The sequence below is a fragment of the Pomacea canaliculata genome, linkage group LG1 (assembly GCF_003073045.1).
Source record: "Pomacea canaliculata isolate SZHN2017 linkage group LG1, ASM307304v1, whole genome shotgun sequence".
In the NCBI taxonomy this organism is placed as follows: domain Eukaryota; kingdom Metazoa; phylum Mollusca; class Gastropoda; order Architaenioglossa; family Ampullariidae; genus Pomacea; species Pomacea canaliculata.
The window spans coordinates 24213715-24239322 of record NC_037590.1 but is presented as its reverse complement, the minus strand read 5'-3'; the positions used below and the strand labels follow the sequence as shown (position 1 = coordinate 24239322).

The 25608-nt window shown below is 37.3% G+C and overlaps 3 protein-coding genes across 5 annotated transcripts; 1 reads left to right on the top strand and 2 right to left on the bottom strand.

The window, feature by feature from the left end:
* Positions 1 to 9469: 9469 nt before the first annotated feature.
* Positions 9470 to 12864, bottom strand: LOC112554362 (60S ribosomal protein L34-like). Its single transcript, XM_025222516.1, has 6 exons — positions 12793 to 12864; positions 12510 to 12574; positions 11992 to 12005; positions 11676 to 11755; positions 10591 to 10694; positions 9470 to 9575 (listed from the first exon to the last, which is right to left on the bottom strand). The coding sequence occupies exons 2-6, from the start codon at positions 12572 to 12574 to the stop codon at positions 9497 to 9499; spliced, it is 342 nt and encodes a 113-aa protein (XP_025078301.1). The 5' UTR covers positions 12793 to 12864; the 3' UTR covers positions 9470 to 9496.
* Positions 12811 to 22346, top strand: LOC112553121 (vesicle transport through interaction with t-SNAREs homolog 1A-like). Of its 2 annotated transcripts, none has more exons than XM_025220542.1 (8): positions 12811 to 12957; positions 14927 to 14985; positions 16168 to 16278; positions 16512 to 16586; positions 16941 to 17025; positions 17522 to 17592; positions 18901 to 18962; positions 19554 to 22346. In XM_025220542.1, exons 1-8 carry the CDS (start codon positions 12864 to 12866, stop codon positions 19645 to 19647), a joined length of 651 nt encoding a protein of 216 aa, XP_025076327.1. In that variant the 5' UTR covers positions 12811 to 12863; the 3' UTR covers positions 19648 to 22346. The 2 variants fall into 2 exon arrangements, with proteins under 2 accessions (XP_025076327.1, XP_025077121.1); XM_025221336.1 differs by lacking the exon at positions 19554 to 22346 and adding an exon at positions 19166 to 19528 and having other exon boundaries at positions 18901 to 19030.
* On the bottom strand, positions 22306 to 25602 carry LOC112576220 (nucleoside diphosphate kinase homolog 5-like). 2 transcript variants are annotated; one of them, XM_025259755.1, is made up of 6 exons: positions 25369 to 25602; positions 24625 to 24830; positions 24245 to 24345; positions 23922 to 24040; positions 23600 to 23686; positions 22306 to 22680 (listed from the first exon to the last, which is right to left on the bottom strand). In XM_025259755.1, the coding sequence occupies exons 1-5, from the start codon at positions 25513 to 25515 to the stop codon at positions 23606 to 23608; spliced, it is 654 nt and encodes a 217-aa protein (XP_025115540.1). In that variant the 5' UTR covers positions 25516 to 25602; the 3' UTR covers positions 22306 to 22680; positions 23600 to 23605. The 2 variants fall into 2 exon arrangements, with proteins under 2 accessions (XP_025115540.1, XP_025114690.1); XM_025258905.1 differs by lacking the exon at positions 22306 to 22680 and having other exon boundaries at positions 22705 to 23686.
* Positions 25603 to 25608: the final 6 nt, after the last annotated feature.

Sequence of the window (25608 nt, the reverse complement as noted above, 5' to 3'; positions counted from 1 at the left end):
TCACGTGCTCGCAGGACCACGTGACTTCGGCGTGTTAGGCAATGACTGGTATGTTCTTGCATCAAGGAGCATTGACGCCCATGAATTTATGACAGACATTCACCCAGTTAAGATGCCCACAAGTTGCGTGACTACTTCTTGTCTGGAAACAAACATGGAGACTCGATTGTTCCACAGACGGTCGTCTGCTTGGGACTGTTTCAAACTCGGTCTTGTGATAGCTTGATGATGGTGCCGGGAGGCACCTTCGTCCTCAGGTGGGACACAGAGTGTCTTCGATGGTTCTTCGTTGTGGTTTCTGCGTGCAATTGAAGTGGTGTTCATGAGTTTTCGCTTTTCGCTTAGTGATTTCTTCTCCTGAAATATTCTTGAAAGCATGATGTAGCGAAGTGCCTCGCGTGTTGTGTTTCGTAAAATGTGAAGTGATACCAATTGTTTTTATTTATTTCTTAAAAGCTTAACTGAGGCATACACTTCGTGCTTTCGTTGAAGTAGATTTTAGGCAAGTCAGTCACATGTTTCACAAGCAGAGATGAGTTTCAGCTTATGTAAGTACACAATCCACTTACAAAGAGTTTGACACATTCTGCCTTTCGACTTTCACTAAATGAATGTAATAATAGATGTAAATTTTTGCTGAAAGCTTTATGATATGCCTAAACTGTGAATCTTGTGATAATTTTGATGGAAAGGTTTCAATCCATTCTAGATAATCTGGTACTGTTCGATATAGTCTGAAATAGTCCAATTTTGGTCACTAACCTTTCCCATATTCTCCACAGTACAGAAAATCCCTGAGCAGAAGCCTCATAGTTATTTGTAGTTATTTGTGCTCAATAAAATATTTATAGTTTTATATCTGAAAACTGATACGAAGTCAAGAAAACGGTTCTTTGAAAGGTCTTTAAATAATGTTCGTTAACAATGACCAGAGTTTTCTACCTAGACATTTCAAATCATCTCAACCCAGACATGCCCCACAAGTTCCTATTCTTTCTGCCGGACATTCCAGAATTTATCTGCTTGGGATTTCAGGGCACCACCTTACATCTGGAGCTGGTTTAGAATGAGTAGATGAATACTCTACGAGATTCCCAAGAGATGCCCGACATGTTCGACAGCTCTTCTTGTGATAACTGCCATTAATATGATAATAGCCCTCCATTGCCAAGTGGTGGAAGTTGATATTGTTACTCTCAGCCCCCAGCGGACACATTATATGATGTTTGAGGAGCCGACTGTCGAGATCTTAACAAACGTCGGTGTCGCGGGAAGTCGGGAGATGTCCACAGATGAGCCATATACTCGTGCCACGCAGACTTCACCTGTCATGTGACAATGTGAACGGATGTTGTAAAACGGCCATTTGACACTCCATCACGAAGTCTATAAAACAGAACAAAAGTAGAAAATTATCACGTTCCCGTCCCGTGCACACTCTCTTATTTCCCTTCACGAAATCTCTCTCCGTGTTGTTGTTGTTGTTGTTGTTGTTGTTGTTGTTGTTGTTGTTGTTGATTTAATCAATCAATTCATTCTTTTTAAAACCTAAATACTTAGAAATTTGAAGGCTTTGTTTGCGTAACCTTTTTGCAAGATATTATAGACCATTCTTTATCGGGCTATCACTTATCTATTTGCAGAATTTAACAGATATTATTCAAATTTTTACTCAACTTATGCAAATTAGGAGTAGTTTTCTTCATCCAATTTAACCACCTTCCATCTCTCTCACTATGCGGCTAACTGTGCGGTTATATGTGTGCGAGCGCGAGGCTTCTCTCTTCTTGCTTACTTTGTTTATTTGAATGATATCGTTAATGTTTGCTGATCATGTGGTTTGAGAAGGCGACCTGATCGCAGATGACAGTTCCGCAGCTCCAGCCTTTCATCGCCGAATGAACAAGACAGTGTCAAACTGACATTAAACGAGAAAACAAGGTGGTCAAAAATAAGGAAGCTTAAAGCACGGCAAATAGTCGTCAGGAGATAATTATCAGTGGTAGTTGTCAGGCCAATCCCTTCAACAAACCAGGAAGCAAGAAACTAGCAGCTGCGGCGAGAGCGGAAGTCCAGTGAAAGGTAGTACATGTGTACCAACAGAAAGGAAAACTTGTTGCACTGAAGGCACTAGACACTTCATGCTGGAAATCAGAGCTTTAACAGGATACTTATGTGGCTGCGAAAAAACGGTGTCCGAACCGGCAGTGCAGACAAAGTTCAGCTGTGGCCCCCGTCACCTGGGTTTGTGCAGGCATCCCGAAGGAACCGTTTTAGTGCACTGAGGAGAAGAGGAGGGTCGCGGTCAGGGCCGCCGAGAGCCAGCCCGGGCCACGGGACAGACGACCTCTCCGGGCCCCTAGTACTTGTAATCGTAAATTATTTTCCCAGTATATAATGTATGTTTACAATTCGAATCTCAATATCTACACTCAAACTCAACTTCTGCATGTGTAATGGTTGGGTGTTCTGTCCTTAGACCTTTCTTTAAAAGAAAAAGAAAAGGAGAAGAAGAAGAAAAAAATCCACTGACCAAGGCCGGGCCCCTTTGACAGCCGCGGGCCCGGGTACACCAGACCCCTGTCCCCCCCTCTCGTCAGGCCTGGTCGCGGTTCAGTCAGTGTATGCGTGTGTGTGTTTCTTTACGGGGAACCAAGAAACTGAATAGGAAAATAGAGTTAGGACTAATCAGGTAGTGTAGTGATGGGACTGGGTTGTGGTTAAAGGCCTTCACTCAGCGTACTTGTGGGGCCAGATGAAAACAAAGACTGACCGCGTGTAGTAGTCAGTATCGCGTGTGCTCCTACCTTCCCTCGCCCTTTAAGAACGAGGAGGAGAGGGTGTTTACCCTCAGCAACTAAAGGGCCTAAGATCTAAGATTCATTTGCGTTTAGTGAGAACTGAAAAGTTGATGTATTGATACCGAAACTGTTAATTTGGGAACCGAGTTCCCCTGATGACCCGGTGACCTCTTCTCAGTGACGTGTGTAATTACCAGTTTACACATGTATAGGTCTTAGGTTACCCGTAAAGGACTGTTAGTTTGTTCGTCCGTGAGCCAGTCAATTAGTCATCGTTACCGTGTCCAAAGTCGTCGTCGTTTTTATCATCATCTGCTGTCTATGAGCTACAGTGAGCACATAAGGCATTGCGGCTAATTAACGAGTCCACATCAGGAGCACGATTCAGCCTCACGACCTGCTTATAGGCACTGCCACTTGAAAATCATGCGCCTTAATTAGCGTTATTTTTCTCCTACTTTTCTTATTTTCGTGTTATTTTTTTATTACATTTTAAAGGGTTTAACCCATTTGTTTTCAATTTCGTTTGCGTTCATGTAATTGTATCTACGACACATCACAGTTTCATTTTCGTATTGCGTTCTTCCTTCAGAAATCAATAAACAATAAATGATTTATCGTTGATGGCTTGACTGATGATCAGCAATGGAAGCTATGTAAAGTCAATAAATAAAATCCCTGACATTAAACTCAATATAGCTACTTCGTTTTATGCGTTTTTTCTGGATTTTCTACCTGCATCCAACCCCTCTTTTGGACTACTAATAGGACTCTCGAAATCTCTTACTTTAGACTGAATTAATGTCTGTTGCTTCAAGCAAATGTTTAGATACTTTTCCTTTCTGTATTTTCTTCAGTTATTTTTTTCTTCTATTTTTCTTTCATACATTTTTTCTCACTAATCTTTATTTGGTAGTTATCATCGAATCGTTCACCACAGAAATATGTCTTTCTGGAGTTGTTAGCACCTCAATTCTTTAAATTTGGAGCTTCACTGATGATCGTAATGACTGCGTATATATCTAATGCCTCCCTCTGCAAGGCAGTCACTGAATGATTCAGACAGAAGGTTACAAATACTGCCGAGACAAACAGAATGCCAAGAGGAAATTGTACTTATTCATTAGTGTCTAACAGAACGAGGTCCGGCTTAAGAGGGGCCGTGGACAGTTTTAGGATGATTTGTAATACGTATTGTACATTGTGTAATACATATTACAAAATTAGGAGATGTTTTCGAGATACAGTATGACTGTCTACGGAACAATAATTCGTAATATGCCTTTCCCAAATAACAGTCATTCATTTCCTTAATCCTTTTTTTAAGATAAGATATGGTAGTGGTACAATTTTTTTGTTTGTTTTTTAATGACTCATGTTTCCGCACAAACTATGTCATGTAGTATGTATACGAGTCCGAATGTGCACGTAGGCAGACAATTTATTGTGTCCTTTGTGCATTGACAGCCACAGCATTCCGTTGTCATGCATCAGCTGCGTGTGATGGAGTGAGTGTGGGCATGAGAAAGAATGAAACGACAGGCATCTGGGCACCATCAACCCGCGCTCCCTTCGTTTCCTTCGAGGTTTAAGTACAGGAACATGCAGGCCTAGTCACTCAGTTCATGAGAACTAAAGCTCCTATTTGTAGTTTCGTTTAACAACGTTGCCTAAAACAAAGAGAATGTATAAGCTTATTGTTAAGTGTGCTTCCCAGATTATTGCCATAACCTACCATCTGCCTTTAACACAATAATGATCAAGATTGTCTTAATCCTACAACCAACTGTATTTCAAGTCCTTAGGTCTAGAAGGGGTTTCAGAACTCTGTCGGAACCTGTCGTTTTGGGCAATGATTTTCTTGCCTAGGCAACCGGTAATTGAGCCTGCCGAATGCTTAGCACGTATGCTACTAAATAATTGTTGCCAGTGTAACCAGGTGTATACGCGCTGCAACACGTGCCTCAGCTTTTGTGTATGTCAAGTGGAGCCTTGTTTATCGCCCGACACCTGATTATCTCAGTCAGTACCTGCCAGACGGCTGGTCACGCCTTTCAAGATGACAGCAGTGATGCTGAAAGACATGCACTAATCGAGGTCACACCTGAACAAACTAAACGAAGTAACAAAGTCGTTTTAAAATACCCTAAAAAGCAGGTGGGTGTGGCGAACTTTTCATGTGCAGGCCCCAGAAGAGGACAGGCTTCTGTTTACCTCATTTTAGTACTTACTTAGCATGTCATATGAATATTATTATAATGTCCCAACCAATTTCTCATTTTAGAAGTATGAATAACGATTTTTGTCGTAGATGTATTTAAGGCGGAACTTTATTATACTTTTAAATAAGTTAAATATCCTGGTGAGATACTGTCTTCGGTTGGAGCATGTATATGCGCTATAGTGTGTGTACAAAGTAGCAGCTAAGCAGCAAAGAGACTGATTAATTTTGTACAGTACAAGCCAGGTATTTTCGCACAGACATGTTGCAACCAGCGGTGGCGATGGAGTAAAAGGTTTATGATATTTAAGCTGCTAGGTGTGCTTAAAATGTATTTATTTTTTCTGTTTTTATTCTGTATCCTGTTTCGAAAATGGATTATACCAGAGAACCGGTTTTTGAATGCTGCATAACATCTTTTGTTTAAAAAAAAATTTCATGTACATTTTTTGCTTAACAAACAGGCTGACATGTCTGAAAAGTGAAAAATATTCTTCCTCACTGAGGCAGTCTACTTCTCCCTCCAGCACGAGGCAGTCCTACTTAAAACTGAAACATTCATCAGCGGTTGCTTACACAAAGAATGATTCTTCAAGAATTTTGGCTTTTTGGTATATTATAAAAACGAAGATCAAAGGCATCAAGCCAGGAGTGGACTAGGAGTGGACCAACAGTCTCACAATGAACTTGAAAGGTTGTGCTGGTCCAGATTCTAAACCATTTCTCCAGCCGCAGTCTACTTGATCGCCTGCTCGACTGAAGAACAGGGCACCTCACAACTTGGTTCTTCGGCCTCTTTTGTTCATTGTGTGCATACTAATTAGTTGATTTAGTTCCACCATCCGCCTCTGGGGTCTTCAGTAGATCATATGTATGCTGATGACAATCAGTTGATAGCGTCTGTTCTCGCTTTTCAGCTCCAGCAGGTCTGCACCACCACATCGTCAACAGTAGATTCTGAGAAAGCCTAGATGTCCGTCAACTTAAAAAAAATAAAAATAAAATTTAAAAAAAAATGAAGAAAAGACAAAAACCAAAGTCCTTCCAATCGCCTCTGCAAATAAACTGTAATGTGTGTCATCCTTCAGTACCTTTACTTTCTATGAGGTTAATATCTCTTTCTCTCTCTCCCGTCCCCTTCCAGAATCTTGGTGTTACCATAGACGTATCATTAACTCTTACATACTCGTTAATATTTCATACATAAATTGGTTCCAGATCTTTTTGTTGATCAAAATGTTAATGAACTTTTCATTTTAGAGCGTATGAATGAAACGCATGGACATGCGGACACCGACTAAAGCTCGATTTGTCGAGCACGACCGTCCACAGAGGGAAACAAGATTCTTTTGTTGACTGGGAAAGTGCTTCCATCTAGCGGCAATTTCTCACAGGTGAGAGGCAATCAAAATACCCGACTAGACCCGTTCAGTCAGCTCTGTGGAAAAGTGCCATCATTTACTGCGGAAGTAGAACATCCACATGAGATCACACTCAACGACCTTTTAACAACCGCTTTGCCATCGAGTTAATGGATCGCCCCTCTGCCCATGAGTTGTTACATTCTGTTTCATGCGCAATACGTCACTCAAAAATATGTCACCCTCTTTTATTACAGAGTGCCCCTGACATTTCGGCCTGGCTCTTAGACTGAACTATAGGCCAGTGTTTCCAGAGGTACCGTCCCTGGCTGATGCGATAAACAACTCACACATTAAGATGTCGCATGCCCACCCGGAAACAGGAGCGCAACTCAAAACTGCCGCTAATGATTATTCACGGCTCTTCCTGGTGTAAACCTTCAGCGAAGTCGTGCATCAGCCAGTGGCTTTCTCACCGCAGTAGGATGTTAATATAGGCTAGTCTGTAGAAACCAAAGCAATAAACAACGATCATTTCTCCAAATATTTTTACGCTTCGGCCCTTCAAGTGCACAGGTGTTCCAGCTTTGTTTGAAAGGCACTTGAAAAGTAGGAGGAAGGTAGGATAATTTTTCTGGTTTGTCTGTCATGCTATCTTCCTCTCAAGCAGAAGACACTGACTGGAAATAACTCAATGGCTTTTTAGACAAGACAAGACAAGTTTATTATAATCCTCAGCGGAAATACATGTGTCCACGTCAGGGGCATAAAATACTTCAACATTCCCATACTACCACACAACACACTTACTCAGTCCCACACATCCCACAACAGGTCATACTGCTGTTAAAAAGTCTGACAGCAGCCGGAATGAACGAACGACGAAATCGCTCTGTTCTACACCTCGGCATAGAAAACCTTCCACTACGTTGCATGCGTAGTTCAGACAGTGTGCCGTGGAGTGGGTGATCTGGATCGAGCAAAATAACTCTCGCCTTCCTGGCCAGCCTTCTCTCAACAGGGGTTCAAATAGCTCCAGGCTCAGACCTACAACAGAGCTCGCTTTCTTATCAGCTTGTCCAGCCTGCCAGTGTCCCGCACAGAAGCATCCCTCCCCAGCACACCGCTGCAAACTCTACACACTACACCCATGATCTGATAAAACATATACAGCATCTTGTTGCAAACCTGAAAAGATCTCAGTTTGCGCAGAAAAGAACAATCTTGTCTGTGTTTTTTAAAAAACAGCATCCACATGGTCAGACCAGGTTAATTTACTATCTAACAATACTCCCAAGTACTTATACCCTATAACCATCTCAATAGCTTCATCCTTGATATAAACAGGATGACAATCCCTTTTTTCTTTCTAAAATCAATATCATTTCTTTGGTCTTGCTGGCGTTCAAAACAAGAAAGTTAGAATCGCACCATGTCACAAACTCATCTATGTGCTTTCTGTACAAGTTCTCATTGTCATTAAATATACATCGATAGCAGAATCATCTGAGTATTTCTGAAGATGGCATAACTCTTCTTTAATCTTAAAATCAGAAGTATATAGTGTAAACAAAAACGGGGATAAAACAGTGCCTTGGGGCGCTCCAGTGAATGTGTTGATCATACTGGATGTAAAAGTACCATTCCAGCGTACATACTGAGGTCTATCCGATAAATAGTCTAATACCCAATTCACTGTGCATGGATGCAACGACATACTATGCAGTTTCTGAGCAAGGAGTTGTGGCTGAATGGTTTGGAACGCAGAAGAAAAATCAAAAAACATTACTCGTACACAAGCAGAGCTCTTCTCAAGATGAGAGTACACAGAGTGTAACATGTACAATAGGATAAGCGGAACAAACCTTTCAAAGTGTACATGTGAAGGTGTTCACTGTGTGGGAATTCCCGACAGTGGCGTAGGAAGATGCTCAGCTTTAGTTGGGGGGTGCTCTTTGTGGATGCTGGGGGGGTGAACTTTTTGCTAACAATGAAAGTTTACACTCTTGTTCCCTCAGTATCCTTTTTAATGCAGTAGTGTAGCATCTGTTCACACATTAAAATGTTACAGATCTACAGGTCGTGATAAAAGTAGATTAATACCTAACTGGAAATAGTTCTTGACAGGTCAAATCATGTGTTTACATATAATTTACTTCCAACTTTGGCTGTGAAGATTTGGGCATTGCAGCATCTCAAGTCAAAGTGAATTCGGGGGTTGAGGGATGGGTGTTCGAGCGCCTCAACTCAGTTTCGGTTAGGTTAGTCAAGGTTATGGTCGTTGCCTATGTCAGCACCTGGATATGTCCTTGTTAATGCTGGATTTGAAGCACCTAAGCAACAGGTTATCGACCCATCCTCCTGGTGCTTGTCAAAGCTGTTGTCGTTTTCTTGAGAGGTAGGAGAGAGAATTTTGCAAACTCTATATTCTGAAGAATTATTCATGACTGAATGAAGTTGACAAGTTTCGAAGGTAGTGACGAATTCAAAATCTGAAATTTCTGAATATCAGTTTATACAGATTTTTTTTCTCAGGCTGCTACCCTTTATTTTTCTGTCAGCATTATTTTTTTGGTTGCTCACCATTGTCTCCCTTTTCGGTTTCTTCATGTACTACACATAGAACTAGTTTTTGTACCAAGCACCAAATAAATGCTTTTACATGAGTATGATAATGTGCTTTATAAACATTCCTTTATCTTTAAGCAGCAAACTTAAATTTACTTCGTAAGGTGAGATTTTGTCAGCCTCTTTTAAGTTTTTCTTCCCCCCTTTTTGGGGGGGGAGGAAAAAGCTCTCATAAGCAGGTAGCTTACATTTGTAGTCTCTTGTTTGTAGTCTCTCTTCATTCACATTAAAATACTTGATTACTCACCAAAAATATTACAAAGCATCCTGCTTTCCTTATTGTTTACTTAATGTAGTCTATTTTTTTTTCTTCTTCATATTAACACGCAGGCCAGCCTGCCTTCAATAAGTGCGGAGCATTTTGCAAGTTCAGTACAAAAGGGTCCTTACAGCGAGATCTACAAATACAGCTTTCACAATGCAAATCCCACACTGACAAACAAGCAAGCCTTTGTAAGTAATGGTGTTCACATTTATTGCTCAACTTATTTCTTGGTGGCCTCCTGTGCTTTAAGCACCCTGACAACAATCTTCTGTTCTTCAATAAGGAAAGCACGCACAATTCTGAAACACACCAACAGGTCATCCTACTTTGTAATCACAGTAAATGTAAAAATGCAATTTGTGGAGAAACAAGTATCATCCCATCTTATAACTGGTTTAAATTAAGACTAATACTAAGAAAATACAAACTGAGCAGGCTAAAACAGCTTTCTTTGCCTGGTACATCTCCCTGAAAATAGGCCATAGGTCACTTTGCCAGAAGCCCAAAAAAGGCAATTAATCACTGATATACATTGTTCGAACTATCGATACGCAAGCTCAGCTGCCTATTTTAAACAGAGCCATGTGAATAAATTTAGCGACAATTTCACTTAATTAGTTTCACAACTGACGACACTGGTTTCGGTGCACTAATATAGCATTATGTGCTTTGAGTTAAATGCGTACCCGATCAGCGAAGCTCTGCATATAATAATAATAAGCAAAACAAAAAAAAAGTCAAAATACAAGTTCACAACAAAATCTTTAATTTAAAAAACTGTTTAAATAGGAATCAGTTTATTTGCCATTGTTAAAAATACATTTTCTGCATGCGTCTTGCCAAGTGGCCATTTTTGTTTAGCAGGATGGTGGCTAAACATTTCGCATTTTTCTGCTTAAAATAAGCAACTGAGCTTGCATATCTAGAATGTTTGAACATGTCTCTTTTGGAAATATTTGATGTTGATAGCTACTTGTTTTATCGATTGCCTTTTGGGCTTGGGACGAACTGGACCTTTGGTGGGATGAAATGACCGCCCCCCCCCCCCCCCCCCAAGCTATAATACCTTGTTTGGAGCAAAAATCAATTGAAGACTATAATTTACTTAAGGGAAACATGGGAGTTATGCAGCAGTAAAACAAAATATTTACACCAGAGCACTAATTTCGGCATGCCATGACTTTCTACAATATTTATTTTGTTGTAACTTGATCAACAGTTTACAAGACAGTAAATTTTTCCAGAAGCTGAAGATAGATTTCAAAAAAAAAAGCACAATAGATGTGTCATTAGACATAAAAAAGAGCCACATACCTGCTTCGTACACATGTATGGCAAAGTGATCCACCATAAGTTCTTGTGACATGCTTGTGGCGTTTTGACATGGCAGAAAGCTCCAGGGGGCGTGCTGCAGTCAGCTAAAGTCAAAACAGCAACCAAAATTATCAACCATTTACAGTCAAAAGCTAACTGCAACAATTAAGTGGTTATCAGCACCGAAATGCCCAACTAATCAACAAGATGGCAGACTTTGAAGCCCGCTTCGAGTTATGTACATTCATCAACATGTGTGGTAGTAATAACTGGGTGGTGAACTAACCGTTGCGTCACCGGACCGCTATAGGTTTGGGCGGGAGGAGAGTTTGACAAGTAAAAGAAAACAAAAAAACCAAAAAAAACAGCTACTACAAAAATGGCAACTCCTTGCTTCATTGTGTCTCGTGAGACATGCATTTTAGGATTTTGACAATTCCCAGTTAATCAAATCTCATTGCTAAGCATGTTTTAAACACGGACTGAATAATTCATCCAGTTATATCAAATTAATCCTTACGCAGTGGTTATATTTTTCACACTTTACGAGCTAGAACTAAAACAACCAAAAACCCATGTAAGACACTAAAACAGAAATACTCATACGAAGTAAATATGCACATTAGGCACGCTTATGGTCAGGAGAGGGTCTCAGTAAAGTCATTAGGTATTTATCTGAGCCGGATTCTAGTTTTTAAAAACCCTTCTGTCTTCACTAATTAAAAGTGGCTTTAAAATCATTAGTCAATGCTTATGGACCTGTAACCACAACCATGGCCTAATTTCTAATGTGTAATTTGGAGCAATTCTAGTCAAACAATGTACTGAACTAAACTGATAAAGGTTTCCATAAGGTGACATCAGACCAATGATTTTGTATGAATTATGGTTGCCACCTCATAGAACACCAGGAACCCCTGCTACCACCCTGCTCTTTCCCCATTAAATGAGGCATTCTTTTATTTGACCAAATCTTATTGACTCTACTAACATTTTAATGACAGAAAATCCCATCTCTATTAAACTCATGCTGGTTTGCAAAAACTATGATAAAAAAAGGGGGGGAGAGAGGTAGTTTTACTTACACCTCGTAACTTCAACTTGCAGTCTCCACATCTAGGTGTATTACCCAACTTCTTAGTATACAGGTACACAAGTTTACCTCCTGAAACACAAAGTTATCATGTATAAACTCATGTGTAATGCCAAAATTTACATCTTTAACGAACTTTAATCACATTTTCAATTTATAAAATTCTAAGTTCTGCAATAAAGAATCTCCCTAGCTATATATACTTTTTAAAAGCTCTCATGGGTTTTGCTATACAGCATCCATAAGAAGAAATTTATGGCAACTTTCTAACAATAACGTTGCTCACAATAAGATTAAAAATATTGTACCTGGAGTCTTTGACCTGAATCCCAGGAATCACCAATGAAACAGAAAACAAGATTTTATCATTTCGAGTGGCAGATTTATAAACTTTCTATATGAAATTTATATCAGGTAATAAAGAGCAATGTAATAAGAAACAATATATGATCTGGATATTTTATATTTTAATGGGGTTGTAACTCAATAGCCATTGTCAACATCTATGATGTGACCATAGGTACAAATCACTCTGGATAGTCTTTCAGTAAAGGCCAATGCAAATGAAAACACGGGTCTCCCACTACCAACTTCCGTGTGTTTGATGAGTACTAACTTTAAAGTGAACTGACAAAACTTATCCTTTCTCTTTTAAAAAAAAAAAAAAGTAACAAATTTTCTTTTAATCCAGATCCTTGATATGACTTTATTACTATAACTAGATAAGATATAGATAGTACTGCAATTTCTTCACTAAAAAGCATTTAATATATATTGATAGCATGATTGATCAGTGTAGTATTTAAAGCTTAATATACCAACTTACACTCGTCTGCGGTTTGACTTTGTGTTGTAAGAAAGGCGTCTACGAAGCGTCAACCGTTGTGCCATCTGAAAGTAGAAACAGAACACACTTCATGAAGTGCAAAAATACATGCGATTTCACGACCATGTAAACACTAGTGTACTATAACATTTTGCCAAAATATATACTTTGTTGAACTTACCATATATCTAAATGCTATCTAATTCAATAAAAGCATAAAGATGAAGAAATTTAACGTGATTAAACGTGATTAGAGAATATTCTAAGACAGCCCTGAGCTTACCTTCTTAGTTTACCGGAAACGAAAAGACTGCCCGGAAGTCAACGCGCTGAGTTTGCGCAGATCAATACACGATGGCAAGTCTGCTACAAAATTTTGAACAACAGTATTCCACTGTTACCGCCGATATAACATTTCATATCGGAAAAATATCAAATTCAAGTGGTGGTGAGCGATATTTATTTTATAAGAGTACTGTTCTAAGATATGTGTTATTTCGATCTTGACCGAGAACAACCACCCAACGAATTATCCATGTACAAACTAATGAACTTCGCTTGAGATGAATACTCCGGTAATAGTACTATTAGCACTCGATTGATAGACTTTGTTGTGTTAATCCTAATGAGTTCGAACTCTTATGATTAGTTGCCGTTTGCCTTTGACTGGATGTGCGAATGCAGCCTGTTTTATTGAGCAGATTTGCAGCTCTACACACTCAAGTATTTATCACTATTAGTTGTGACTAAAATAGTGAATAAACAACATAATGCAAGGAATTGTAGAGCGAAGATGTAGAAATGTCTCATTACAGTTCTCGATTATCATTGTAATAATCTATATCCTAGTTTAAATACTAACTGCTAGTTACTAGTTATACTAGTAGTTACAAATTCAATAATACAGTTTTGTTTTCACTTGTTTCGACTGGTACTAAATAATAGTGGATAGTAGCAGGGACTGGCAATCATCGCCTAAGCCTCGCGGCCTGTTTAATGCCCTAATAAATTCACTTTAATTTGCATATTTCATTATCTATCAAAACTGTAAAATAGATCTATCAATTTTGGAATGTTAACCTAGAAAGCATTTATAACTATTCTGATTTTGTGCATGCTTAATGTTAGCCAGAAGTAAGTTCCAATTAGTAGCAACTCTTTGCAAAAAATAATATCTGTGGTAAATAGTAATACGTATGATAAAAACTTTTTCCTTCTGAATTTGTCATAACGATAGTTTGTGGCAATTAAAGGTCTCCCCTTCCCTGTTCAGTGAGTGGAGTCTTAAGTTCTATTGGAATAAGACAGTGATGCCCAACCTTTTTCGGCCTGCGGGCCATACACTTTTCCGACATGTGCGTCACGGGCCGCTTCACCGCAAAAATACAAAAAAAAAAAAAGAAACAAAATAGAGCAGATACCATTTTTATTAGAAACAAGTGGTACTTACCATTAATTATGTAGTAATTAGTGGGATATTTGAAGTTGTTTACCCGAAACCAACCTCTGAATGTCCGGCTGCATCGTAGAGACGGAGTCGGAGCACTGAATCGAAATGTTCGTCCATTGAAAAAAAGATTGAGAGACGCCACTACGTAGGCATAAATACTTCTTCTTCCCTTTTTTTCGTTTTTTTTAGGTCTTTTTTTATTACTAACATGCTGGTTTCCTGCACTGTGGGCAGAAGTTTTGCAGGCCGGATATGGCCTGCAGGCCGTAGGTTGGGCATCATTGGAATAAGACATTCTACTGGTAGCATGTCTTTGTACACTTTCCACAGATATTGATTATCTTTTTAGGAACAGACACCAGATCATATTGGCCTATGCCAAATGTGGACATGCAAGTGCTTTGTACAAATGTTAAAATGTTTCCCTATCAAAATATTTAAATGTCCTCTTTAAATGCCACCCACTTGACTTGTCTTGGCTGCCAGTCTTTGGAAGTGCAAGTCAATACCCAGGTCTTTCTCTTCAGTACACGTTTCTATTACTGGAACATTTTCATTAATTTTTATTTTGTACATGCATCTTGAATTGTTTTTACTTACATGCATAAATCTGCTCTTTGATATATTAAATTATAATTTCCATTTTTCACACCACTTGCAGTTTATTAGTATAACTTTGAATCATTGTACTCTTTAAATTTGTATCATATATTTTTCTATCATCTGCAAAGAACTTACAAGCATTGAACAATGTATCTTCTAAATCATTGATAAACACAGTGAACAATACTGGACCTAAAATACTTCCCTTAGAAGTTCCACTCACAATTTTGTTTTACCTAATTTTACAGATCCTACCCTAACATGAAAATACCAGAAATACAACTATCATCCATGTTTTTAGCACTAAACAATATTTTGAATTTAAAAATTAAACCTTATTTTATGCACCTTTTTTTGTTTTAAGCCGAAAAGCAAAACCATGTCCGGCAGGCAGAAAAGTTGTTTGAAGAGGCGTCAGAGCTGGTAAGTAAAGAAAAAGTATTGCACATTAAAAAGTAATTAGTTAAGTTCTAACATGTCTTATAAATTATTTTACACAGCTTTATTTACTGCAATCAATACATTTTACTTGTTATTCAAAATCACCTCTTATTCTTGACACACAGGCATTCAACACGTGGGAAGAGGCACGAGTGGACAAAAGAAATAGCAGGTGGGAGAAAAGAGAGTAAAAGGGAGATAAAAATAGTGAGCATCCCAACTTTTACTATTTGCCAGAAGTTTACATTATTGCTTGTCATGCTATGACATCTTTTTAAATTGGGGACTAACAAACTGATAATGCCATAACAAATGAATTATCATCTACTTCAATATGAAACATTTGGGAAACTAACACTCTTTTTTATAACTGTTAGATGGTAAAGTCCTAAAAAAAGAATTCTTAATTGAAACCATTTTAATTGTTTGTTGTTGTCTTTGGAATTTGTTAAATACAAGTTTCCATAGTATCATAGTATTTTTTAAAAACTAGAAATCCGCTTAGTAATCCTTAAAAAGCCAGAGAATCAAGTCTTCAAGCGTTAATTGTACAAATTTATTCCTCTTACAGTTTATCTTTATGATTTTAATTTGTTTTTTATTTTGATACTGTTTGACTGCGTTTAAGTCCTCCAAAGTGTAGAAACTTAGTGACAAGTTGGGAAAGTTTAGCTGAAATTTTTGGTATATGAAGTGATCACCAGTATCTGTCAATCTATTTTGATAAATACCTTCTATCAGCCAATCACTTAATCATATGGTTCCCAATTACAATATTTGTGTTGTAGAAGAGATATTCTTTAAATTCATCAATAGTACACATTTTATGAATAATCCTTCAAAATGTTTCAAAGCATCATACTTGAAAGGGTTATAGATTCTTTCAATCAATGAATTTATGACTTAGAAAATATAACATGTAACAAGAATTACTACACTCTTTTTTTAGTATTATCAGCAACTTAGAAACATAGTCATAACTCCAGCATTTATTTATTTATGAAGTTCTCAGAACTGTTTGTCTCTTGCATATATGAAACTTCTGTTTTCAAGAATAATCAAATACATCTTTGCATTTCGTGTGATTCCAAAGAGTAAAACTTTTCAAACTACTGCACTGGCTTGCACATTAGTTGGCTGAATGTTTCTATATTATTTTTGCAGCTGGAGCAAATGGAACTGGAAATTAAGGAGCAAGACCAAAAAGAAAGACAAAAATATCAAACTCGCATTCGTAGCTACAAAGTTGAACTCAATAAGCAACAGACAGATATGGTAGATATTTGCATAGCTTTACATATTTTAAATAGTTTGTTATTTAAAGGCTAATATTGATTCACATACTACATATACTATGTGTATATGTACATTTTATAGAAGCACTGCACTCTCATCATGATTGTGTTAAAGAAAATTCATGTCACTTTTTTACTTGAAAAACCTTTTAATGTATTTTAATATGTAATTTTTACAAAAGATACATTGAAAATTGCTATCATATTTTGCAGAAACGGGCGCGCTTGGGTATTGATGCAAACCGTGATGAGTTACTGGGAGATGATACTCATGATTCAGAAGACCAGGTGTGTTTAGTCCTTTCAAAAACTGCCTAATGTTTAGTACAATACATCTTTTCTTCTAAATCTCATAGTTAGCATGTCTTTAACAGGTTGCACCTTATGAAAAGTGCTTTTTTTATCAAAAGCATTGTAACAGTTATAACAGAACGTGCCATTTGTGTTTTTATATATCTTAAGGTTTTGGTCATTTGCTGTTCTAGGGAACTTAAAAAGTGATTTTAAAATTCTCAGTTAGGTAGCAGGACTCGGTGGCTTAGCCTAGAATCCACACATGAGCGGTTACTGTTTGCAAATGCCTTTTCTGTGAGATTTGTGAAGTTGGGTGAGTTGGTGATTTAGTTTATTCTATCAATGAAGCGTACAAGGCTGCTTGACAACACTGAAAGATTAGACAGGAGTACACGCAAGTTGGAGCAAGGATATCGTATTGCTGTAGAAACGGGTATGTTCCTATTATGTGGTTTTGTGTGTGTGTGTGTGTTTTTGTTGGGTTTTTTTTGTTTCTTTTTTGTACCACTGATAGTAATGTTGGGTTATTAGTCACAAAAGAGCTGATTCTTCCTGTTGTAGGTAAACTTTCAACTTGATTCTTATAGAAAGCTGAAAGTTGAGGTCACTTAGCAGAGTTAAGAAAATTCTGCTACACGAGAGAAGCAAAGATCAGTGTACAGATAGAAGTAGATTAAGTGTATGTCTCCTTTTCTTTTTATAAAATTATGTGTAAATTTTCAGTTTAGTCCAAAATTTAAAAGGATAATTACTAACAAATGAAGTCAAGCATAGACTAGTGAAGTCAAGCCTGGCGATCTACCAAAATATTTCATAACAATATTTTTGCATGCATATTTTTGTGATTTTTGTCAGCATTTCATTTCTGTCAATATGCACCATGGCCTTAAATGAATTTATTGCTTCCTTTTTTTCATCCCCTTTCTCAGAACAAATAGGAGGTCAGATCATGGAGGACCTTCATAACCAGAGGCAGACAATCCAAAGATCAAGAGGCAGGGTGAGAAATATTTCAGTTGTGGAGCTGTATGATAGTCATAAGTAGTACAGTGTTTAATGTTGATATGCTTTTAATATAGGCCTTTTTCTTGGTACTGCATGTAGTTGCATGCATATTTTCAAGATGCTATGCATAGATCTCTTGGGTGGATGCATTAAAACTGATTCCCAATGGTCTCAGTGTTAAATGCTGTTTGGCTAGGCTGAAATGATGAGCTGAAGATAGCATCTATGCTGATGGTATACCTCTCCTTTTCAGCCCGACTAGCCCCACTAACCAGGCTTTCAGTGCAAGCTTTGCTCTAATAACCAGCTCTGTGTGTGTGTTTTTTGTAAAGCACTTTGAGTCTGCCTTTGATTGTGGGTTAAAGTGCTGTATAAATCAACTTTATTCTTATTATTAATGTGTATGTTTGTCTGCATCTTTTATTCTGACCTATTTCTGTCTCTTGATAATAATATCTGCTGTTATGTTTTATCTGTTTAAATGTGAGCTATAAGCTTTTTAAATCTGTAATAAAAAAATATTTGTAAAGCGCATTGAATCTACTGTACATGCCTTCAAATCTGAAATTAAAACATCTTTTGGAAACACCTACTTTAACTTGTCCATCCTGTTGTCCTCCCCCCCCCCACTCTCCTATCTCTGCATTCCTTCATGTTCTGTATGGGGAAAAGAGCTATACCAGTGGTACCCAACCTTTTCTCGCCTGAGGGCCACACTCGACATGATATAAAATCTCACGGGCCAGAACATAGGAGTTTTGCCAGAATCACGACATAAAAAATGAAATTATGTTGTGTCTGCTTAAAATGAGCGGGCCACATGAGACACCTTCGCGGGCAGGATGTGGTCGATGGGCCTTAGGTTGGGCACCCCTGGTCTGTACAAATCCTATTATCATTAACTGTACAGTAGAGAAATGCACTATATAAATTCTCACAATTATTATTATTAAAAGTTGCCTATGGTTACCCTAATGATTGTATTGTACAGTTTGTAGAGTGAGAGTGTGATCAGTTATTTGTTGTCTGATGAGCCTACAAGTTACTGGTCTGTTATCACTCGTGGTTTTGAGTGGCTGAATCATTAGAGACATTTATATGGGTTCTATTAATGAGTATTAGTGGTGTATAATTTCCACTGAGATGAATGAAGTATTGTCACTGCATGGTCCATTGGTGCTCATTTTATGTAAAATGTCCATCACTGATGTCCAGAACAATGTTATGTCTATTGACTGTTTCCTTCTTATCAGCATGATACTTTGTTCCTGTGCTCTTCATTTTTCTGCTCCCTTATTTTCAGTTACATGATATGGACACAACTCTTGGCAAAAGTTCACGAGTATTATCAGGCATGATGAAGAGGTTAGTTCTCATTACTTTTTACAACTGTTGCTATTAGTAAAAACTAAAGCTACTTACACTGAGCTTAAATTTATTTCTATCTATTCCTCTTCGTGCATCAGGTTGCACATAAGGCCTCAACCAGAGTCCGCCACTGGCTGAAACCCGCTCTAGGTGACCCCATGTCCAGCCCTATCCTTTCATCTCCCTTTCCACTGTTTTAAATTTATTTAAATATTCAATAATAGTGAACTTAATAAATTAAATATTTGTATTATAAATTGAAATTCTTTAAATATATAGACATTATTGTCCATAATATGGTTTCTGACATTTTACAGTATATTGTTTGTTAAGTTTGTTTAGAAAAGTAGTTTGTAGGGAGTTTGGGTTAGTCAACATCAACATGTCATTAAAGGCAAAATTGATTCAGTTTATAATTTAAATTCTTTTAAATTTTTTCACAGTTTTACTTTTAGTTAAATAGTTCTTTTTTTTTTTATCATGAGTACATTGTGCCATTGTAGTGTTTTTATACGTCAGTACTTGAATTACATATGTGTGTGTGTATATATATAATTGAATGCTTCTGTATTATGGTATTTGTTTCAGGATAATACAGAACCGCATAATGCTGTTAGGAATTGGTGTCATCATTATCATAACCGTCTGTGTTGCTGTTTATTTTATGGTTCGCCGGAGCTGACCTAAACAGTATATAATGAAAGATTATAAGATAAAAAATCTTTAAAAAGAATAGGAAAGGGCTTTGAGACACTAAAGTCTGTGCTGAAAGGAAAAGAACAAAATCCAGCATAAACAACTCTGGATAAGTGTCTAAAAAAAAAATCAGCTGAGATGACTGTCATTTCTGTTTTGGTTTTCAAGTTCAAAAGATTAGATGACAATACAGAGTTTTGTAATAATGAAGAAGAGGGACGGCTGTGATTGAGGTTGAGAGGGAAATGGGGCTTGTTTGGGTTTAAATCATTTTTCTAGGTGGAGAGAAAACATTGTTTTTAAAAGATATGATCACTGCTTTTTTTTTCCCCGATATCAAAATTAAAAAAGAACATTCCATAAATGTGCAATATTTTGTAAATGTGCATGACTTTAGCGCTTATACTTAACTGTTATTTAAATTCATTACAAATATATTATTGGTATTAGCAGGTGATTGCTTTGTGGCATACAGTGTCAGCTCATCGTTGACATTTTTTTGTCAATGTTTTTGCTGTACTGTGTCTTTGAAAATGCATCAGAATAAGAATGTCTTGTTTAAAAGCTCTTAAATGCATTATATAGAGATCTTTCAACAATTAGCTGCTTCTTCCCACACATCAGATCACCCTGAAAGTCAAAGCACTACACACACTGAAAAGGAAAAAATGGATGTCATCATTTCATTCAGCATCGTATGTGTGTGATTTGCAATTTATATGCCACAGATGCTTCCCAAAAGGACCTCAACTAATTTATAGATCTGCATGAAGTGATAACATCCTTTGCCAGCATTCTTCTTGTTCCTAGTCACCCTCAGTGGAGCATAGGGCCACAGTTGTATTTGTGGTTTCTGTAGCAGGGGTTCTTTTACAGGGATTCTTTTGCTAACCCCACGCATAACCCTCCTTCATCCAGGCTTGGGACTGGCAGGTTACCGGGGGAAGGGGGTTTCCAGGTGGAGTTTCTTTGACAGCATAAACACTTCATTTTTCAGCACTATCATGCTCAAACCAAGTTTTTCTTCTCCGTATTGACTGTTGACTCACTGTTCTCATATGGAGTAAGCACATCCAGTCTTTGTTTTGTATAGACTTTAGAGTGTGTTTTTGGGTTAGCTGAACCACTTGCATCTCTGGTTACTTTAACATGGGTGCAGGGTGTAGCAAACACTTAAAACTCATTAGTGAGGACAAAAGCAGACCGACAAACAATTACAAGTAGATGTCCACTTCTTTTTAGAGCTTATTTTGTTAGCTTGACCTTAGTGCTGAGATATTGCCAGAAATCACTTGTGACTACAAATACTAAGATAGCATGAACCACGCTTCTTCCAGAATAAGGAAAAATGATAAAATCAATCAATATCTTGTTCTTTGATTGCTTGTTTTTAGAAATTATTCTTTATGAATCTGAAAATATGTTTGGCAGTAATACCCTGTATCAGATCGCCCATCATTCATGATTTTCCCAGATATTACATTCTTGTACGATACTAAAGAATTTTCTTCTTTGTTTGAAGTGGAGGATTGTATTGCATGCTCAATTTTTCCACTGATGATTGTCCTACATTTGAATGTACTATTTAATCATGTTCATCTTTTGTCTGTGATACTGGCATTAATAGTCTTAGTTTTCAGGATTGTAATGCTGTGAACTTAATGTTGGCAGTTATTTGTGTGTTTGATATATTGCTGATGGGTGTAAATTGGAAAAGACATTGAAGTTATATCAATCAAAAGTTAACCAAAACTATATTCTTTGTTGATATTTATTGAAAAAATGACTACTTGGGGTAGGTTGAGCCGCAGAAGTGATGTGGGAATGGAATGTAGTATTAATGCTAACATTTTAGAATTTCTGTTGCTGCATTATGGTAACATAATGGTGATTTTGTTTTTTTTGTGTGCATTATTATTGCATAACAAATTGAAGGAAGGGCTTCATAGCTGGTTAGTATTTTTTTTTTACTTTTGAGGAGGTCACTGGCTTAAGGCCTGCTTGGGCTTGTGGCTGGAGAAATTTCCTTTGCCCACCCAAACAGCTGTACAGTAGAAATGGGTACATACCACATCCTCAGTGTGGTGAACCACCTGCTTTCACTGCCCTACATACACTAGCCTGTGGGATTCTTTACCTGTACTTTAACAACTCTACCTGACTGTAACCTGCAGAAAGTTGACAGCATCCACATTAGTAAGTTGGTAGTAGGCTTCTTTTGTGTTTTGTCTTCCCACTGTTTTTGTCTGAGTAATTAATAAGGAGGATGACATTATTTCTGTTTCTATTTTTATGATCTGATTATCGTCAAGCTAGAAAGGTATACTTGTAAGTGTATGTGTGCATGTACAAATACAAAGTTATGTAATTATCAGGTGAATGTCTAAACATTGTAGTGAATTGTATAGTAGCTGATTCGGAACACTGTCTTGTAATGCATGTAGTCTATGTAAACAGAAGGTGTATTTAAATGTTACTCTTTTTTCTGGAGAGTTGTGACACTTGAGCACACCTGGCTTTTATGCTTAGGTTGTTTATTCTAAAGAGGGAAAGTGAACAATAGGCGTCAGACTGGGTCCGTGTCTGAAATTCATGGTGTGTCTGATGATAATGCCTAGGGATGAGAAAAAATTTTACTTCAATCTGTTGGTGCATGCTTTTAATGGTGTAATAAAGCAAAATGAAAAAAAACAGATTTATTACTAGTGATACACCAGTATTGCATTTTCATAATCTAGATCTTACTGAAAAGGCATATAGCTGAAATTTTTAGTGAAATGTTAGATTGTATTGCATCACACAATTTAGGAGATGCCTTGAAAGTATCTGTTCATTGCTTGACAGGGAGACCTTGAGAAGTTTCCCATCTCTGTGAATTAATCATGTCAGAAGTTCCAAAAGTCTTTGAAGCAAGCTGAGTACACCACTTTGTTGACACGGCACCTCATGGTAACCCAGGCATTATATAGCAGAACTGTTATGCTCCCTGTTTTCAATCATTTCAGATTTCAACTTCCATCTGCACAATTTACAGTCAAATAGGTTTGTGATTAAGAAACGTAAACACTTTTTACTGTTGCATGATGCCATCATAAGTCATGCATGTGTGCACACACAAACACAATCCCAGAGACAAAAACAGTTGAAGTTTTGTGTGGGTGATGCTTCCACAAGTCATTCATCTATTAAAGACCAACCTGAACTGTTTGTATTTTTTTTTTTCAGACGTCAGTAGATAAAGGTGATGTAAAACTAACTGTAAATTTCAGCCTCCAAAATCCATCCATTAAATATCCACTACGATTCCAAACTGACTGTTGCTCATTCTCTGTTTGGTGTTGACTGCTGGCAACTTTGTGAATGGAGCACTAGCGTAACATAATACACTGTTACCGCGCAGGTGTGAATCACATACTTTGCTAGCAAATAATTAATGAATGGGTTTTGGAAGGTGAGATTTATAGGTTAGGTTTATATTACCTATAGCTACCGATATCTGCAAAAAATGCAAACCATTCAGGTTGATCTTTAAATGTCAATATTGGAATAAATTTTCCCCTCCTCCACCTAGTTCTATAGTTAAGGATTCTCTTATGCAGGGAGAGAGGGAAAACATTAACAAAACAGACTAATCTTTGCCGACTGGCAGATACAACAAAATACAGATCAATTTGAATGCAAGCCCTTAGGATTAACGCATTCGCTTTTAAGCAGTCCAACAAAAAGATGATGTTTTAGTTGTTGGTTGAATGAAATACACTGCAGTTTTACTTCTTAAATGACCTCTCCTTAAAAGCAGACAATGCAGAACCAAATACAGTCATGTGCCACACGTAAAATTGCAGTCTATAGATATTTGTAGTGAAAGGTTTGTGGGCCGGTCCTGTAAAGAAGGAAGCTGGTTTATAGGGATGAAAAAAAAAACCCTTGAACCTCACTGTAGCTTAGATTGATTCTTCAACAATTGGATTTTCAATCCTGGGTTTGTTTGGGTTGTTTGTCAACAGCCAGTCTGCTAGCCAAATCTGAAAAAAAAATATGTTTCATTACGTATTTAAGTGCGGCCCTATGCTCCTCAAGGGAGCATCAAAGAATAAACTAAATTAAACTAATGTATTTAAGGCTGCAAACCACAATAAAAGATCTAAATATGTTGCAGATATGGGCATTATTAAGGAAAGGGAATATACATTGTATAATTTTAATTTTGCTATTCTTTCAGGTAATTATTTTATCTTATAATTCTCTGCCTAGGCTCACCACAGCATCCTTAGGTTTCTGTTTGCACAGTTCTGTAAGGCCTTTGAGCAATGTGGGATTCACAGCTCTACACAGATAATCTTTGGCTGCCTGACCTGTTGTAATCGGCTCAACAATGCCTGAGAGAAAATTCAAAACGTCTGTGACAAGTGCTACAGTAAAATATTTTCTGAAAATCTGAAGCTTGGAACAGTCTCCATGTGCATTATATTTTTTTTTCCATGCCTGTTTAACATATAAACATAGTCATGTCTTATGCACAAAAAATAACATTGACGTTGCATAGAAAGTCCATTAAAGACTTAATAATATGAAATGCCTACTGTCTGGGAAAAAGAAGCGAATTTCTCTTTGGGCACTAGCCAATCCGTCACTTCCATGAAGGGCATTTCTTTGGTCATCAGTTCCATAGATCGCTCTCAAGCTGTTGAAAAAATTCTTTCCATTACTGAAAACTTGGTTTATCTTAGAGTTTTGATACAGCAGCAGAAAGTATCTGAAATGAACACTACATAAGACTGGAAAATTTTTGGAAGAATTATAAGGTTGTAGAAATTCAAATAGTGTGATGATAGTGAGTTAAAACAAGCTATTTCACACTATGTAGATTTAGAAATATTATATTCATGTGTAATAAATACACATTAATATTTAGCATCAAGTTTTTATCTTTCAAATCATGACAGACATTAAAATTTCTCACCAGTCAGGGTGCGTTTGGCGAGCCTTAATGGTATTTGTAGGCCCAATAAGTTCTCGCCAGTATGTAATGGCTTGATGACGAGCAATGACCATTGGTATGATTGGCCCACTGCTCATGTAAGCCACAAGGCTAGGGAAGAAAAGCTTGCCATAGTGCTCTGCATAAAAGTCGCTAGCTTGCTCAGGAGTAAGGTGCACTCGTCTCCTCTGTAACACATTTAGCCAGTCCAACTCATTTCTCTAAAATCCAGACCAGTAATTCATGTACAATGTTTGAATGTTACAGCTACTGATCAATAAACTACAATATTTAAGTCACATAGCTTTTGCACAAAAAAATCTCTAACATATGGAAAGGTGGCATATATTACCTGTATGATACAATTAAATCATGGATTATGTGCTGCTGAAAAAAAATTCATGAGACAGTAATGAGCGCATTTATACAAACTATTGAACCTACTGTGAATGATTGGAACAGTAAATTTAGTTTAAGTTAAATTTTTTTTCAATCTCAAAAGGCGTATCGGTCTAAGTGAAGCAAAACAGCGTTTGGTGCAGGAAAATATACGTTTATTTATATAATTGCGAAAAAAAAGTCCACATTAATGCGCTGCACACCGAAAGGTCAGCTCTGACAATTTAAACAGTTCTGATTGTTGTATAATTTTCTGTCTCAAATCTCTGAAAAAAAAGTATTAATATAACCTAACGATGAAAACTTCTGACAAACATTGAAACAGACCTGTAAGATGGCAAATCCTGATCTCAGTATAATATCTTCAATTTCCTCTGCTTTGTGTACAGCATCTGGTTTTATAATTGCTAGAGTTCTTTCTACGTAGATATGTGGAGGTGGCATACTATCCGGTATTTCTGAGTCACCCGTCATTTTTAACAGTTATGGAGAGAACTTCGGCTTACGAAAATCTCTAGGCGCAATGGAGCCTGTTACCAAGATACGATATTTACATCTCGCTGAACT